Source organism: Salmo salar, chromosome ssa05, assembly GCF_905237065.1.
Source record: "Salmo salar chromosome ssa05, Ssal_v3.1, whole genome shotgun sequence".
Lineage (NCBI taxonomy): Eukaryota > Metazoa > Chordata > Actinopteri > Salmoniformes > Salmonidae > Salmo > Salmo salar.
Window position 1 is genome coordinate 8992254 of NC_059446.1, and position 19007 is coordinate 9011260.

Consider the following 19007-nt stretch of genomic DNA (forward strand, 5'->3'; position numbering starts at 1 on the left):
TGTTTATTAGTCTACTGATGGGGGCAGTTGGTTAATATGTTTATTTTCTACTGATGGGGGCAGTTGGTTAATATGTTAGTCTACTGATGGGGTCAGTTGGTTAATATGTTTATTAGTCTACTGATGGGGGCAGTTGGTTAATATGTTAGTCTACTGATGGGGTCAGTTGGTTAATATGTTAGTCTACTGATGGGGACAGTTGGTTAATATGTTAGTCTACTGATGGGGGCAGTTGGTTAATATGTTAGTCTACTGATGGGGACAGTTGGTTAATATGTTAGTCTACTGATGGGGGCAGTTGGTTAATATGTTTATTAGTCTACTGATGGGGTCAGTTGGTTAATATGTTTATTAGTCTACTGATGGGGTCAGTTGGTTAATATGTTTATTAGTCTACTGATGGGGACAGTTGGTTAATATGTTTATTAGTCTACTGATGGGGTCAGTTGGTTAATATGTTAGTCTACTGATGGGGACAGTTGGTTAATATGTTAGTCTACTGATGGGGTCAGTTGGTTAATATGTTAGTCTACTGATGGGGGCAGTTGGTTAATATGTTAGTCTACTGATGGGGACAGTTGGTTAATATGTTAGTCTACTGAACGGGGCTGTTGGTTAATATGTTTATTAGTCTACTGATGGGGTCAGTTGGTTAATATGTTAGTCTACTGATGGGGACAGTTGGTTAATATGTTAGTCTACTGATGGGGGCAGTTGGTTAATATGTTAGTCTACTGATGGGGTCAGTTGGTTAATATGTTTATTAGTCTACTGATGGGGGCAGTTGGTTAGTATGTTTATTAGTCTACTGATGGGGGCAGTTGGTTAATATGTTAGTCTACTGATGGGGTCAGTTGGTTAATATGTTTATTAGTCTACTGATGGGGGCAGTTGGTTAATATGTTAGTCTACTGATGGGGTCAGTTGGTTAATATGTTAGTCTACTGATGGGGAAAGTTGGTTAATATGTTAGTCTACTGATGGGGACAGTTGGTTAATATGTTAGTCTACTGATGGGGACAGTTGGTTAATATGTTAGTCTACTGATGGGGTCAGTTGGTTAATATGTTAGTCTACTGATGGGGGCAGTTGGTTAATATGTTAGTCTACTGATGGGGTCAGTTGGTTAATATGTTAGTCTACTGATGGGGACAGTTGGTTAATATGTTAGTCTACTGATGGGGACAGTTGGTTAATATGTTTATTAGTCTACTGATGGGGACAGTTGGTTAATATGTTAGTCTACTGATTGGGTCAGTTGGTTAATATGTTAGTCTACTGATGGGGACAGTTGGTTAATATGTTTATTAGTCTACTGATGGGGGCAGTTGGTTAATATGTTTGTTAGTCTACTGATGGGGGCAGTTGGTTAATATGTTAGTCTACTGATGGGGGCAGTTGGTTAATATGTTAGTCTACTGATGGGGACAGTTGGTTAATATGTTAGTCTACTGATGGGGGCAGTTGGTTAATATGTTAGTCTACTGATGGGGACAGTTGGTTAATATGTTAGTCTACTGATGGGGGCAGTTGGTTAATATGTTTATTAGTCTACTGATGGGGTCAGTTGGTTAATATGTTTATTAGTCTACTGATGGGGACAGTTGGTTAATATGTTAGTCTACTGATGGGGCCAGTTGGTTAATATGTTAGTCTACTGATGGGGTCAGTTGGTTAATATGTTTATTAGTCTACTGATGGGGGCAGTTGGTTAATATGTTTATTAGTCTACTGATGGGGTCAGTTGGTTAATATGTTTATTACTTTACTGATGGGGGCAGTTGGTTAATATGTTTATTAGTCTACTGATGTGGCAGTTGGTTAATATGTTAGTCTACTGATGGGGACAGTTGGTTAATATGTTAGTCTACTGATGGGATCAGTTGGTTAATATGTTTATTAGTCTACTGATGGGGGCAGTTGGTTAATATGTTAGTCTACTGATGGGGTCAGTTGGTTAATATGTTAGTCTACTGATGGGGACAGTTGGTTAATATGTTAGTCTACTGATGGGGACAGTTGGTTAATATGTTAGTCTACTGATGGGGGCAGTTGTTTAATATGTTTATTAGTCTACTGATGGGGTCAGTTGGTTAATATGTTAGTCTACTAATGGGGTCAGTTGGTTAATATCTTAGTCTACTGATGGGGAAGGTTGGTTAATATGTTAGTCTACTGATGGGGGCAGTTGGTTAATATGTTAGTCTACTGATGGGGTCAGTTGGTTAATATGTTTATTAGTCTACTGATGGGGGCAGTTGGTTAATATGTTTATTAGTCTACTGATGGGGGCAGTTGGTTAATATGTTAGTCTACTGATGGGGTCAGTTGGTTAATATGTTAGTCTACTGATGGGGACAGTTGGTTAATATGTTAGTCTACTGATGGGGTCAGTTGGTTAATATGTTAGTCTACTGATGGGGACAGTTGGTTAATATGTTAGTCTACTGATGGGGGCAGTTGGTTAATATGTTTATTAGTCTACTGATGGGGTCAGTTGGTTAATATGTTTATTAGTCTACTGATGGGGTCAGTTGGTTAATATGTTTATTAGTCTACTGATGGGGACAGTTGGTTAATATGTTTATTAGTCTACTGATGGGGACAGTTGGTTAATATGTTTATTAGTCTACTGATGGGGTCAGTTGGTTAATATGTTTATTAGTCTACTGATAGGGTCAGTTGGTTAATATGTTTATTAGTCTACTGATGGGGGCAGTTGGTTAATATGTTAGTCTACTGATGGGGTCAGTTGGTTAATATGTTTATTAGTCTACTGATGGGGGCAGTTGGTTAATATGTTAGTCTACTGATGGGGTCAGTTGGTTAATATGTTAGTCTACTGATGGGGGCAGTTGGTTAATATGTTAGTCTACTGATGGGGGCAGTTGGTTAATATGTTAGTCTACTGATGGGGACAGTTGGTTAATATGTTAGTCTACTGATGGGGGCTGTTGGTTAATATGTTTATTAGTCTACTGATGGGGTCAGTTGGTTAATATGTTAGTCTACTGATGGGGGCAGTTGGTTAATATGTTAGTCTACTGATGGGGACAGTTGGTTAATATGTTAGTCTACTGATGGGGGCAGTTGGTTAATATGTTAGTCTACTGATGGGGTCAGTTGGTTAATATGTTTATTAGTCTACTGATGGGGGCAGTTGGTTAGTATGTTTATTAGTCTACTGATGGGGGCAGTTGGTTAATATGTTAGTCTACTGATGGGGTCAGTTGGTTAATATGTTTATTAGTCTACTGATGGGGGCAGTTGGTTAATATGTTAGTCTACTGATGGGGTCAGTTGGTTAATATGTTAGTCTACTGATGGGGACAGTTGGTTAATATGTTAGTCTACTGATGGGGACAGTTGGTTAATATGTTAGTCTACTGATGGGGACAGTTGGTTAATATGTTAGTCTACTGATGGGGTCAGTTGGTTAATATGTTAGTCTACTGATGGGGGCAGTTGGTTAATATTTGTTAGTCTACTGATGGGGTCAGTTGGTTAATATGTTAGTCTACTGATGGGGACAGTTGGTTAATATGTTAGTCTACTGATGGGGACAGTTGGTTAATATGTTTATTAGTCTACTGATGGGGACAGTTGGTTAATATGTTAGTCTACTGATGGGGTCAGTTGGTTAATATGTTAGTCTACTGATGGGGACAGTTGGTTAATATGTTTATTAGTCTACTGTTGGGGGCAGTTGGTTAATATGTTTGTTAGTCTACTGATGGGGGCAGTTGGTTAATATGTTAGTCTACTGATGGGGTCAGTTGGTTAATATGTTAGTCTACTGATGGGGTCAGTTGGTTAATATGTTAGTCTACTGATGGGGTCAGTTGGTTAATATGTTTATTAGTCTACTGATGGGGACAGTTGGTTAATATGTTTATTAGTCTACTGATGGGGACAGTTGGTTAATATGTTTATTAGTCTACTGATGGGGTCAGTTGGTTAATATGTTTATTAGTCTACTGATGGGGTCAGTTGGTTAATATGTTTATTAGTCTACTGATGGGGACAGTTGGTTAATATGTTTATTAGTCTACTGATGGGGACAGTTGGTTAATATGTTTATTAGTCTACTGATGGGGTCAGTTGGTTAATATGTTTATTAGTCTACTGATGGGGTCAGTTGGTTAATATGTTTATTAGTCTACTGATGGGGGCAGTTGGTTAATATGTTAGTCTACTGATGGGGTCAGTTGGTTAATATGTTTATTAGTCTACTGATGGGGGCAGTTGGTTAATATGTTAGTCTACTGATGGGGTCAGTTGGTTAATATGTTAGTCTACTGATGGGGTCAGTTGGTTAATATGTTTATTAGTCTACTGATGGGGTCAGTTGGTTAATATGTTTATTAGTCTACTGATGGGGGCAGTTGGTTAATATGTTAGTCTACTGATGGGGGCAGTTGGTTAATATGTTTATTAGTCTACTGATGGGGACAGTTGGTTAATATGTTTATTAGTCTACTGATGGGGACAGTTGGTTAATATGTTAGTCTACTGATGGGGGCAGTTGGTTAATATGTTAGTCTACTGATGGGGTCAGTTGGTTAATATGTTTATTAGTCTACTGATGGGGTCAGTTGGTTAATATGTTAGTCTACTGATGGGGTCAGTTGGTTAATATGTTAGTCTACTGATGGGGCAGTTGGTTAATATGTTAGTCTACTGATGGGGCAGTTGGTTAATATGTTAGTCTACTGATGGGGGCAGTTGGTTAATATGTTTATTAGTCTACTGATGGGGACAGTTGGTTAATATGTTAGTCTACTGATGGGGACAGTTGGTTAATATTTTAGTCTACTGATGGGGTCAGTTGGTTAATATGTTAGTCTACTGATGGGGACAGTTGGTTAATATGTTTATTAGTCTACTGATGGGGACAGTTGGTTAATATGTTTATTAGTCTACTGATGGGGTCAGTTGGTTAATATGTTTATTAGTCTACTGATGGGGACAGTTGGTTAATATGTTTATTAGTCTACTGATGGGGACAGTTGGTTAATATGTTAGTCTACTGATGGGGACAGTTGGTTAATATGTTTATTAGTCTACTGATGGGGTCAGTTGGTTAATATGTTAGTCTACTGATGGGGACAGTTGGTTAATATGTTTATTAGTCTACTGATGGGGACAGTTGGTTAATATGTTTATTAGTTTACTGATGGGGTCAGTTGGTTAATATTATAGTCTACTGATGGGGGCAGTTGGTTAATATGTTAGTCTACTGATGGGGTCAGTTGGTTAATATGTTAGTCTACTGATGGGGACAGTTGGTTAATATGTTTCTTAGTCTACTGATGGGGACAGTTGGTTAATATGTTTGTTAGTCTACTGATGGGGTCAGTTGGTTAATATGTTAGTCTACTGATGGGGTCAGTTGGTTAATATGTTTATTAGTCTACTGATGGGGGCAGTTGGTTAATATGTTTATTAGTCTGCTGATGGGGACAGTTGGTTAATATGTTAGTCTACTGATGGGGTCAGTTGGTTAATATGTTTATTAGTCTACTGATGGGGGCAGTTGGTTAATATGTTTATTAGTCTACTGATGGGGTCAGTTGGTTAATATGTTTATTAGTCTACTGATGGGGACAGTTGGTTAATATGTTTGTTAGTCTACTGATGGGGTCAGTTGGTTAATATGTTAGTCTACTGATGGGGTCAGTTGGTTAATATGTTTATTAGTCTACTGATGGGGTCAGTTGGTTAATATGTTTATTAGTCTACTGATGGGGACAGTTGGTTAATATGTTAGTCTACTGATGGGGTCAGTTGGTTAATATGTTTATTAGTCTACTGATGGGGGCAGTTGGTTAATATGTTTATTAGTCTACTGATGGGGGCAGTTGGTGAATATGTGTTGGAATAACTTTTGAGCTGACATGACAAAATTTGCTCTTTGTTGTTGGGTTAATGATCACAGTTGTATATAAAATAAAGGCTTGTCGTTGGTGTTATTATCACATGTGATGTCAGTTCTATTTTGCGGCGGTGGTTACTGTAACACGTTTGTTATTTTCTTTCTCCTCATCTCATCTATTTCATCTCATCTATTTCATCTCAGTTTCAGAACACTGCATGCATGAAACATTAAAGGGAAAGCCTCCCTGGTCATCATCTGTCATCCTAATTATCCATAAGAGGTTCATTCTGGATATGCAAATCATCCCTGCACCAAATAATTGGGAAGTAATTAACCTATTTTCTATTTTCAGCTTTCTTTTTGGAGCTATAAGTTGGTATGTTTTTGGTATTTTCAAAAAACGTTGATTATGTTATTATCCTGTCATCACAGGAAATGGATTGTGAGGTTACAGATATTTGTAGTTATGTAAACCTTGCTTTTATTCTGTGTATGGAATGTTAATACTATTTTGTTGATGGATTTAAAAAAGGAAATACAAAAATGAATGTAGATGAGATATGTAGAACATAGCCAATAAACATACTGTTCTGTGTTGTAGGCTACGATGTAAAGAAGAATGAATGTAGATGAGATATGTAGAACATAGCCAATAAACATACTGTTCTGTGTTGTAGGCTACGATGTAAAGAAGTCGAATAACAACAACTTAATGGATAATCAATATTATTGATTATCCCCGGAGCATATAACTCATGAAGTGGATACTTCCTAAAATGTCCCCTCAAAGTTCCTACATTACATGGAGCTAATCAAAACTGCTATATATTTATTTGGAAGGCAAGTAAAGTAGTTGACTTCATATTGATTCACAGTATATAGCAAATGGACAAGTGAAGGGAATCAGTAATGGTAGCGTCCCTCAACAGAAAATCCTTGTTGGATTGGATTACTCTCAGAATGCTGCTATGTATGACAACAACTCACCATTCAAATCTCAGTTGTACACCTATCTCTCTCTCTCTCTTTCTCTCTCTCTCTTTCTATCTCTCTCTCTCCCTCCTTTTCTTTTCTCTCTTCTGTCTCTAGCTTGGCAGCCTCTAAAGAAGCCGCGGCTCGAAAAGCTGCCTCCCCAATGCCTCCCTCTGAGTTCTTGGACAAACTCATGGGCAAAGTTTCGGGTTATGATGCAAGAATCAGACCTAATTTTAAAGGTAGGAGTAGTCACCAAGACACAGTGGGATAAAACAGGAATGTAGCCAAGCACAACCAGAAAAAACATATTCCAGTCAGGATCGTAAAGAGAGGACAGTGTAGTTAAACTATGGAATCTATATAATATCAATATATGAGATATCTTTATTTTACTATTGATTTGGGCTTTAGTAAATAATTCTGATTTAAATGAGTTGGTTCTTTGAATACATTATCCGAGTGAGGTCATTTTCACACATTAAACATAACACTTTTTAACACTTTTTACACCTTAAACACTTAACACTTTTAAACCTTAAAATATTGAATTAGGCTGTTACGATGTTCCCAAATATTTACAGGATGTGGCTACAATGAAATGGAGTCATGTTATTATTTTATTGTGGAAGGCTGGCTACATTCCTGTAAAAACGTCACAACCGTCTCAATGTCCTGAATGTCTGTTTGGTGGTATACTGTAGGTAGTGTGTTGCTAAACATGTTTCTGTAACGTTAAAAGTGGCATTTTCCTATATGGACACACCCATAAAGACACATGTCAGAGGTTTCCTTATTGAACTACGGTCAGCAATACAGCTACGTTATGATGACTCAGTCCGAGCTATGATGTTCAGTGGTATAGCACCTTTGTGGCAACCCTCCAAATGTATCAATGTATCAATCCCAAAATTCCCAAAATAGAGTTCCTCTATTTTACAATATTTTTTGCTCTAGTATTATTACTACAATTATTTTCAGTACATCCTTATCTGAGGTGGTATAATTTACATACTTTATGGTATACAAAACATATATATATATATACATATTTTTTGTAAATATTCCCATCACAATAACGGAATGAATAACATAATAATAAGACAAAAATATGAATCCAATGTTCTGCATGAGAAACACCTCCCACAAACAACCCGTTTCCATACCATACACTGAGATGAGCATGGGTTCTGAAGACAATTGAAAGAATTTGATTCTGATTATCTATCGAAGATACATGCTTTGATACTCTGCAAATATTTCATGTTAACTAACTACAATGGGACTACTACTCTGTGTCCATGTTAAACATGTAACATGATGTTTTGGCTCATGAATTGCTGTGCCTTTTACAGGTATATTACATGTGATTTCCATGAGTATGATATCTCAGTATATGCAGTACTGAATCCAGGAGTGTTTGCTGTGACTAAGCATGAATTATTCAGCCTGCTAGAGTTGCAAAACCACATCTACTCATATAGTTAGACTACATAACGTCTCTTCACTATGCTCACGATGTTCACTGCAACAAAAAAACAAAAACGTTTTGCTTTGCTGTATAAACTGTTTTATGTACAGAGGCTTTGTATGAATGTATTGAATGTTATTTTATGAGCCGACGTCTCCATTCATAATGCTAACATTGATGACGTTGTGACGGATTATAGGATGCACTGGCTTGTCTGACCTGTAGAGTTCTGCTTTCAGCTAAACCTACTACATCACAGTTATAGTACACAGCCCAGAGAAAGTGCTCACTACAGGATCAGCTCAGCCTCAGTGGGCTTATCAAGTGCTTTAATACAAGAAGCACAATAGCAGTTTTCATGCTGGTGAGTGTAAATATGGTCAGATATTCGCTAAAAACTCCAATGAAAGCTAACAGTATTCTAATGTAAAATGTCTTTGCATATTAAGGAAAAATACATGACTTTATGTAATATATAATGTTAATCATATGACTAGTGTGTGGCGAAAGGCCTATTGTCATGGGATGGAACAATGTGAGATAGATTCAGAGGTTAGTCAGGGCTGTCAGGTCAACGCTGTATTGTAGTGTGAGTGGTAGACTCACTCATTCAAGCAGTCCTTCTCCCATCCTGCCAGCCAAACACATGAATCCCATTCATGAAATAAACAGGCTGGCAGGTCATTTCTTAATAATGAATGTCTGTTCAAAGACTAAGAAACATCTTCAGTCAGAGCTCCGAGAATGATGGGGGGTTGTTTATAAGATATTCAGTAAACACAATGGAAAGTTTGAACTGCTATGTTCTTTCTAGAATTAGAATGGCAAAAATATTGTTTATAGAATTGTAGAACTGCAGAGGCATTCTTTAGAACATTAGAATGTTAGAACGTTAGAAGGTATTTAATTAGAACATTAGAACATTACAATGTTAGAAGGCCTTTTTTAGAACATTAGAATGATAGAACGTTAGAAGGCATTCTTTAGAACATTAGAACATTAGAACGTTAGAAGGCATTCTTTAGAACATTCGAATGTTAGAACGTTAGAAGGCATTCTTTAGAACATTAGAACATTAGAACGTTAGAAGGTATTCTTTAGAACATTAGAATGTTGAACGTTAGAAGACATTCTTTAGAACATTAGAATGTTAGAACGTCAAAAGGCATTCTTTAGAACATTAGAATGTTAGAAGGCATTCTTTATAACATTAGGACGTTAGAAGGCATTGTTTAGAACATTAGAATGTTAGAACGTTAGAAGGCATTGTTTAGAACATTAGAATGTTAGAAAGTTAGAAGGCATTGTTTAGAACATTAGAATGTTAGAACGTTAGAAGGCATTGTTTAGAACATTAGAATGTTAGAAAGTTAGAAGGCATTGTTTAGAACATTAGAATGTTAGAACGTTAGAAGCCATTCTTTAGAACATTAGAACATTAGAATGTTAGAAAGTTAGAAGCCATTCTTTAGAACATTAGAATGTTAAAACGTTAGAAGCCATTCTTTAGAACATTAGAACGTTAGAACGTTAGAAGGCTTTCTTTAGAACAGAAGGTTAGAAGGCATTCTCTGTAGGTCTAACAACAGAGCACACCTCCTCAATCTACCACCACCTCTGCTGATGTGGTGGCACAGCAAGAGTGAACAACAGGGAGAGAAAGAGCAGAGAATTGCCTGAAGCTGAATGTGCTGCTGAATGTGCTGGCATGAGAGGAAATTATGCTGATCATGACTGGGACTCACTGTGGGGAAGCCTTCTAATTGATTTAGCAGGATCTCTATTGGAATGAAAAATAGGAAATATCCTTCAGACACATTTGGGACCTCCCATGTATGGTACGAGTTTCTTTTTTATATTTAATTCATTACACTTTAACGTTCAATCTCCAACAACGGCTAAGAAGGTTAAGGTAGTCTTCCCAACGCCCCCCCACACCCTACTCTCCCCTTCCCACCCCCCCACACACCAACTCTCCCCTTCCCACCCCCCCCACACACCTACTCTCCCCTTCCCAAACCCCCCCACACCCTACTCTCCCCTTCCCAACCCCCCCAACACACCTACTCTCCCCTTCCCAACCCCCCACACACCTACTCTCCCCTTCCCACCCCCCAACACACCTACTCTCCCCTTCCCAACCCCCCAACACACCTACTCTCCCCTTCCCAACCCCCCACACACCTACTCTCCCCTTCCCACCCCCCACACACCTACTCTCCCCTTCCCACCCCCCCAACACACCTACTCTCCCCTTCCCACCCCCCCACACACCTACTCTCCCTTCCCAACCCCCCAACACACCTACTCTCCCTTCCCAACCCCCCACACACCTACTCTCCCCTTCCCAACCCCCCCAACACACCTACTCTCCCCTTCCCAACCCCCCCACACACCTACTCTCCCCTTCCCAACCCCCCCAACACACCTACTCTCCCCTTCCCAACACCCCCCCAACACACCTACTCTCCCCTTCCCACCCCCCAACACACCTACTCTCCCTTCCCACCCCCCAACACACCTACTCTCCCCTTCCCACCCCCCAACACACCTACTCTCCCCTTCCCAACACCCCCCCAACACACCTACTCTCTCCTTCCCAACCCCCCCCAACACACCTACTCTCCCTTCCCAACCCCCCAACACACCTACTCTCCCCTTCCCAACCCCCCAACACACCTACTCTCCCCTTCCCAACACCCCCCCAACACACCTACTCTCCCCTTCCCACCCCCCAACACACCTACTCTCCCTTCCCACCCCCCCACACACCTACTCTCCCCTTCCCACCCCCCAACACACCTACTCTCCCCTTCCCAACACCCCCCCACACACCTACTCTCTCCTTCCCAACACCCCCCCAACACACCTACTCTCCCCTTCCCAACCCCCCCAACACACCTACTCTCCCCTTCCCAACCCCCCCACAGCCCTACTCTCCCCTTCCCACCCCCCCAACACACCTACTCTCCCCTTCCCACCCCCCCAACACACCTACTCTCCCCTTCCCACCCCCCAACACACCTACTCTCCCCTTCCCACACACCTACTCTCCCTTCCCACCCCCCCAACACACCTACTCTCCCCTTCCCAACGCCCCCCACAGCCCTACTCTCCCCTTCCCACCCCCCAACACACCTACTCTCCCTTCCCAACCCCCCCAACACACCTACTCTCCCCTTCCCAACGCCCCCCCACAGCCCTACTCTCCCTTCCCACCCCCCAACACACCTACTCTCCCCTTCCCACCCCCCAAACACACCTACTCTCCCCTTCCCAACCCCCCCCAACACACCTACTCTCCCCTTCCCACCCCCCCACACACCTACTCTTCCCATCTCAACGCCCCCACACACCTACTCTCCCCTTTCCAACCCCCCAACACACCTACTCTCCCCTTCCCACCCCCCCAACACACCTACTCTCCCCTTCCCACCCCCCAACACACCTACTCTCCCTTCCCACCCCCCAACACACCTACTCTCCCCTTCCCACCCCCCAACACACCTACTCTCCCCTTCCCACCACCCCCACACACCTACTCTCCCCTTCCCACCACCCCACACACCACCTCTCCCCTTCCCCCCAACACACCTACTCTCCCCTTCCCAACCCCCCAACACACCTACTCTCCCCTTCCCACCCCCCAACACACCTACTCTTCCCTTCCCACCCCCCCAACACACCTACTCTCCCCTTCCCACCACCCCCACACACCTACTCTCCCCTTCCCACCCCCCAACACACCTACTCTCCCCTTCCCAACCCCCCCAACACACCTACTCTCCCTTCCCAACCCCCCCAACACACCTACTCTCCCCTTCCCAACACCCCCCCACCCCAACACACCTACTCTCCCTTCCCACCCCCCAACACACCTACTCTCCCCTTCCCACCCCCCAACACACCTACTCTCCCCTTCCCACCCCCCCAACACACCTACTCTCCCCTTCCCACCCCCCAACACACCCACCCCCCCAACACACCTACTCTCCCCTTCCCACCCCCCCAACACACCTACTCTCCCTTCCCACCCCCCAACACACCTACTCTCCCCTTCCCACCCCCCAACACACCTACTCTCCCCTTCCCACCCCCCCCAACACACCTACTCTCCCCTTCCCACCCCCCAACACACCTACTCTCCCCTTCCCACCCCCCAACACCCCACCCCCCAACACACCTACTCTCCCCTTCCCACCCCCCCAACACACCTACTCTCCCCTTCCCCACCCCTCAACACACCTACTCTCCCCTTCCCACCCCCCAACACACCTACTCTCCCCTTCACCCCCCAACACACCTACTCTCCCCTTCCCACCCCCCAACACACCTACTCTCCCCTTCCCACCCCCCAACACACCTACTCTCCCCTTCCCAACCCCCCAACACACCTACTCTCCCCTTCCCACCCCCCCAACACACCTACTCTCCCCTTCCCCCCCCAACACACCTACTCTCCCTTCCCACCCCCCCAACACACCTACTCTCCCCTTCCCACCCCCCCAACACACCTACTCTCCCCTTCCCACCCCCCCAACACACCTACTCTCCCCTTCCCACCCCCCAACACACCTACTCTCCCCTTCCCACCCCCCCAACACACCTACTCTCCCCTTCCTACCCCCCAACACACCTACTCTCCCCTTCCCAACCCCCCAACACACCTACTCTCCCCTTCCCACCCCCCAACACACCTACTCTCCCTTCCCAACCCCCCCAACACACCTACTCTCCCCTTCCCACCCCCCAACACACCTACTCTCCCCTTCCCACCCCCCAACACACCTACTCTCCCCTTCCCACCCCCCCAACACACCTACTCTCCCCTTCCCACCCCCCACCACACACCTACTCTCCCCTTCCCAACCCCCCCAACACACGTACTCTCCCCTTCCCACCCCCCCCACACACCTACTCTCCCCTTCCCACCCCCCCAACACACCTACTCTCCCCTTCCCACCCCCCAACACACCTACTCTCCCTTCCCACCCCCCAACACACCTACTCTCCCCTTCCCACCCCCCCAAAACACCTACTCTCCCCTTCCCACCCCCCCAACACACCTACTCTCCCCTTCCCAACCCCCCCAACACACCTACTCTCCCCTTCCCACCCCCCCAACACACCTACTCTCCCCTTCCCACCCCCCAACACTCCAACCCCCCAACACACCTACTCTCCCCTTCCCACCCCCCAACACACCTACTCTCCCCTTCCCACCCCCCCAACACCCCCACCCCCCCAACACACCTACTCTCCCCTTCTCAACGCCCCACCACACACCTACTCTCCCCTTCCCAACACCCCCCCAACACACCTACTCTCCCCTTCCCACCCCCCCAACACACCTACTCTCCCCTTCCCCCCCCAACACACCTACTCTCCCCTTCCCACCCCCTCAACACACCTACTCTCCCCTTCCCACCCCCCCAACACACCTACTCTCCCCTTCCCCCCAACACACCTACTCTCCCCTTCCCACCCCCCCAACACACCTACTCTCCCTTCCCACCCCCCAACACACCTACTCTCCCCTTCCCACCCCCCCAACACACCTACTCTCCCCTTCCCAACCCCCCCAACACACCTACTCTCCCCTTCCCAACCCCCCCAACACACCTACTCTCCCCTTCCCAACCCCCCAACACACCTACTCTCCCCTTCCCACCCCCCAACACACCTACTCTCCCCTTCCCACCCCCCTTCACACCTACTCTCCCCTTCCCACCCCCCCAACACACCTACTCTCCCCTTCCCAACCCCCCCAACACACCTACTCTCCCCTTCCCACCCCCCCAACACACCTACTCTCCCCTTCCCAACCCCCCAACACACCTACTCTCCCTTCCCACCCCCCAACACACCTACTCTCCCCTTCCCACCCCCCAACACACCTACTCTCCCCTTCCCAACCCCCCCAACACATCTACTCTCCCCTTCCCACCCCCCAACACACCTACTCTCCCCTTCCCACCCCCCAACACACCTACTCTCCCCTTCCCAACCCCCCCAACACATCTACTCTCCCCTTCCCAACCCCCCAACACACCTACTCTCCCCTTCCCACCCCCCAACACACCTACTCTCCCCTTCCCAACCCCCAACAACCTACTCTCCCCTTCCCACCGCCCCAACACACCTACTCTCCCCTTCCCACCCCCAACACACCTACTCTCCCCCCACACACACACCTACTCTCCCCTTCCCACCCCCCAGAACACCACCTCTCCCCTTGTCTAAAGTAGTGCACTATATAGGGAATAGGGGGCCATTTGTGACACAAGCATAGAGCTGTAGGTAGGGTGAGGCCCCACTGCCTGTCTAGCAGTGATGAACAGTGGTGGGCTGTACAGCTGTGACTCCAGTCTCCTCTTCAACCTTGTCCCTCCTCATCAGTCACAGTGAGGAGTAGCTTGGCCGAGAACCATGACGCTGTGCAGATTCCACCAAAATACACATCACCACCCCATCTCCCATCACCCCATCCTGACAGTCTGTCAGTCAGTCAGTCATCACCCCACCCTGGGTTGTTACTGCTCTTTCTGTCAGACAGCCAGTCAGACAGTCAGTCAGTCAGTCAGTCAGTCAGTCATCACCCCACCCTGGGTTGTTACTGCTCTTTCTGTCAGACAGCCAGTCAGACTGTCAATCTGTCAGTCAGTCAGTCAGTCAGTCATCACCCCACCCTGGGTTGTTACTGCTCTTTCTGTCAGACAGCCAGTCAGTCTGTCAGTCAGTGTAGCAGTCATCACCCCACCCTGGGTTGTTACTGCTCTTTCTGTCAGACAGCCAGTCAGACTGTCAGTCTGTCAGTCAGTCAGTCATCACCCCACCCTGGGTTGTTACTGCTCTTTCTGTCAGACAGCCAGTCAGACTGTCAATCTGTCAGTCAGTCAGTCAGTCAGTCATCACCCCACCCTGGGTTGTTACTGCTCTTTCTGTCAGACAGCCAGTCAGACTGTCAGTCTGTCAGTCAGTCAGTCATCACCCCACCCTGGGTTGTTACTGCTCTTTCTGTCAGACAGCCAGTCAGTCTGTCAGTCAGACAGTCAGTCAGTCATCACCCCACCCTGCTGCTGCTTCTGATGCCTCAGTCAGACAGTCAGACAGCCAGTCAGACAGCCAGTCAGTCAATCAGTCAGTCAGTCAGTCAGTCAATCAGTCAGTCCATTCAGACAGTCAGTCAGTCAGTCCATTCAGACAGCCAGTCAGTCAGTTAATCAGACAGTCATTTAGTCAGCCAATCAGACAGTCAGTCAGGCAGTCAGCCAGACAGCCAGTCAGCCAGCCAGTCAGACAGTCAGACAGCCAGTCAGCCAATCAGACAGTCAGTCAGCCAGTCAGCCAGACAGCCAGTCAGCCAGCCAGTCAGATAGTCAGACAGCCAGTCAGCCAGTCAGTCAGTCAGTCCATTCAGACAGTCAGCCTGTCAGACAGTCAGCCAGTCAGTCAGACAGTCCATTCAGACAGTCAGCCAGTCAGTCAGTCAGACAGTCAGACAGTCCATTCAGACAGTCAGACAGTCAGCCAGTCAGTCAGACAGTCCATTCAGACAGTCAGACAGTCAGCCAGTCAGTCAGACAGTCCATTCAGACAGCCAGTCAGTCAGTCAGCCAGTCAGTCAGACATTCCATTCAGACAGTCAGCCAGTCAGTCAGTCAGACAGTCAGAGAGTCAGTCAGTTAGCCAGTCAGTCAGTCAGCCAGTCAGTCAGTCAGACAGTCCATTCAGACAGCCAGTCAGTACGTCAGTCCATTCAGACAGTTAGTCAGTCAGTCAGCCAGTCAGTCAGTCAGACAGTCCATTCAGACAGTCAGCCAGTCAGCCAGTCAGTCAGACAGTCAGTCACTTAGTCCTCTCTGCTCTCTCTTTCTCCCAAGCAGCTTCCTTTTTAAAGGCTGCCATGTCACATCACAGTGATGATCAGTGTAACCAAACGCTTTCACAATCAACTAGCTGTGTCACTTTGCTTCTGAATTAGTTTTGCGAGACAAGTAAACATCTGTAAATATACAGTCCTTGCTCCTGTGTATTTACTGTTTCTGGCTTCTGGCTTATTTTTCCCTACGCACCGAGTCTCTCTCGCTCTCTCTCTCGCTCTCTCTCTCTCTCTCTCTCTCTCTCGCTCTCTCTCTCGCTCTCTCTCTCCCTCTCTCTCTCTCTGTTCTACCTCTTCTTCTTCTCCTTCTCTTTTTGTTTCAACCTACCTGACTGGGGAGATGAAATATTATTAACTGGTGGAGCGTGACGTTCATTTGGTGTTATCAGCACTTGTTTAATGGGTAGCTAATAGGATTAATGGAATACCCTAATGAGAGAGGGGGCTGTGTTCAGATGCTGCTGCGTTCATATACACATGGCAACAGGGAACCACCCGGACTGATCTGCTGACTACGTCAGGAACATTAAAAGGAATGGACAAGGGTTCTTTATTGTACTGTGTGGGTTCATTAAAGAACAATCCTCAACCAGAGTTATATTCCCAGATATAACACACACACCAGCCAGTAACTGCATTACGTACTGACATTGAAACTTTAGTCTGCCTTCTTCTTAAAACAATCTATGTCAATTGAATTATTTGAGTTAATTCACTATGTTTGGTGAATGAGAAAGACATTTTCGGTCCCGAGAATAGTCAAAGGAGTTACTCCGGATGCTTGCCTTGGTAATGGATTCTCTAGGATCTAAACATTTGGACTGAACTGCTATATTGCCCTGGGAGTAGAAGTTGAATATCATTGCAGGGGTGACTCTCCCTTGAGTTATGACAAAAGTATTGATCATGTTTCAAAGTCTAAGGAGAGGCAGAATTGTAAGGACACAGCAGAAAATTGAATGGATAATGTAGCAGTCAGTCCACTGTTAGAGGGCAGGACAGGACAAGATAGGACAGAATAAGACAGGACAAGATAGGACAGGATAAGACAGGACAAGATAGGACAGGACAAGATAGGACAGGACAAGATAGGACAGGACAGCAGGATATGACAGGATAGGACAAGATAGGACAGGATAAAACAGGACAAGATAGGACAGGACAAGATAGGACAGGACAAGATAGGACAGGACAGCAGGATATGACAGGATAGGACAGGACAAGATAGGACAGGACAGCAGGATATGACAAGATAGGACAGGACAATATTAGATAGGACAAGATAGGACAGGACAAGATAGGACAGGACAGCAGGATATGACAGGATAGGACAGGACAAGATAGGACAGGACAGCAGGATATGACAGGATAGGACAGGACAGGATAGGACAGGACAGCAGGATATGACAGGATAGGACAGGACAAGATAGGACAGGACAAGATAGGACAGGATAAGACAGGACATGATAGGATAGGACAAGATAGGATAGGACAGGACAGCAGGATATGACAGGATAAGCCAGGACATGATAGGATAGGACAAGATAGGATAGGACAGGACAGCAGGATATGACAGGATAAGACAGGACATGATAGTATAGGACAGGATAGGACAGCAGAACAGGATAGGACAGCAGGACAGGATAGGACAGCAGAACAGGATAGGACAGCAGGACAGGATAGGACATCAGGACAGGAAAGGACAGGATATGACAGCAGGACAGGATAGGACAGGACAGGATAGGACAGGACAGGATATGACAGCAGGATAGGACAGGATAGGACAGGACTGGATAGGACAGCATACACAGGATAGGATAAGACAGGACAGGATAGGACAGCAAGACAGGATAGGACAGCAGGACAGGATAGGACAGAACAGGACTGGATAGGACAGCATACACAGGATATGATAGGACAGGACAGGATAGGACAGCATACACAGGATAGGACAGGACATGATAGGACAGGATAGGACAGCAGAACAGGATAGGAGAGCAGGACAGGATAGGACAGCAGGACAGGATAGGACAGCAGGACAGGATATGACAGCAGGATAGGACAGGATAAGACAGGACAGGATAGGACAGCATACACAGGATAGGACAGGACAGGACATGATAGGACAGGATAGGACAGCAGTACAGGATAGGACAGCAGGGCAGGATAGGACAGGACATGATAGGACAGTATAGGACAGGATGTGACAGGATATGACAGGATAGAACAGGATATGGCAGGACAGGATAGGACAGCAGGACAGGATAGGACAAGATAGGATAGCAGAACAGGATAGGACAGGATAGGACAGCAGCCTAGGACATGATAGGACAGGACATAACAGGACAGGATATGACAGGATATGATAGGATAGTACAGCAGGACAGGATAGGACAGGATAGAAAAAGATAGGATAGGACAGGATAGGACATGACAGGATAGGACAGGACAGGACAGGATAGAATATAACAAGATAGGACAGGATAGAACAAGATAGGACAGGATAGGATAGAACAAGATAGGACAGGACAGGATAGGACAGGATGGGACAGGACATGATAGAACAAGATAGGACAGGATTGGACAGGATAGGATAGAACAAGATAGGACAGGACAGAATAGGACAGAATAGGACAGAATAGGACAGGATAGAACAAGATAGGACAGGATAGGGTTGAACAAGATAGGACAGGATAGGACAGGATTTAACAAGATAGGACAGGACAGAATAGGACTCGACAGGATGGGACAGGACAGGATAGAACAAGATAGGACAGAATAGGACAGGATAGAATAGGACAGGA

The 19007-nt window shown here is 45.6% G+C and overlaps 1 protein-coding gene across 6 annotated transcripts in view; it reads left to right on the forward strand.

Annotated features, from left to right (window-relative positions):
* Nucleotides 1-19007, forward strand: part of LOC106604187 (glycine receptor subunit alphaZ1) — a 111391-nt gene that overhangs the window by 17640 nt on the left and 74744 nt on the right. For 3 of the 6 annotated variants that reach the window (XM_045717859.1, XM_045717862.1, XM_045717864.1), the window contains exons 2-3: nucleotides 6231-6254; nucleotides 6968-7092. In XM_045717859.1, the coding sequence (XP_045573815.1) occupies nucleotides 6231-6254; nucleotides 6968-7092 (149 nt within the window). The remainder of the gene's footprint in view (nucleotides 1-6230; nucleotides 6255-6967; nucleotides 7093-19007) is intronic. The other 3 variants (XM_045717860.1, XM_045717863.1, XM_045717865.1) reach the window with 1 other exon arrangement.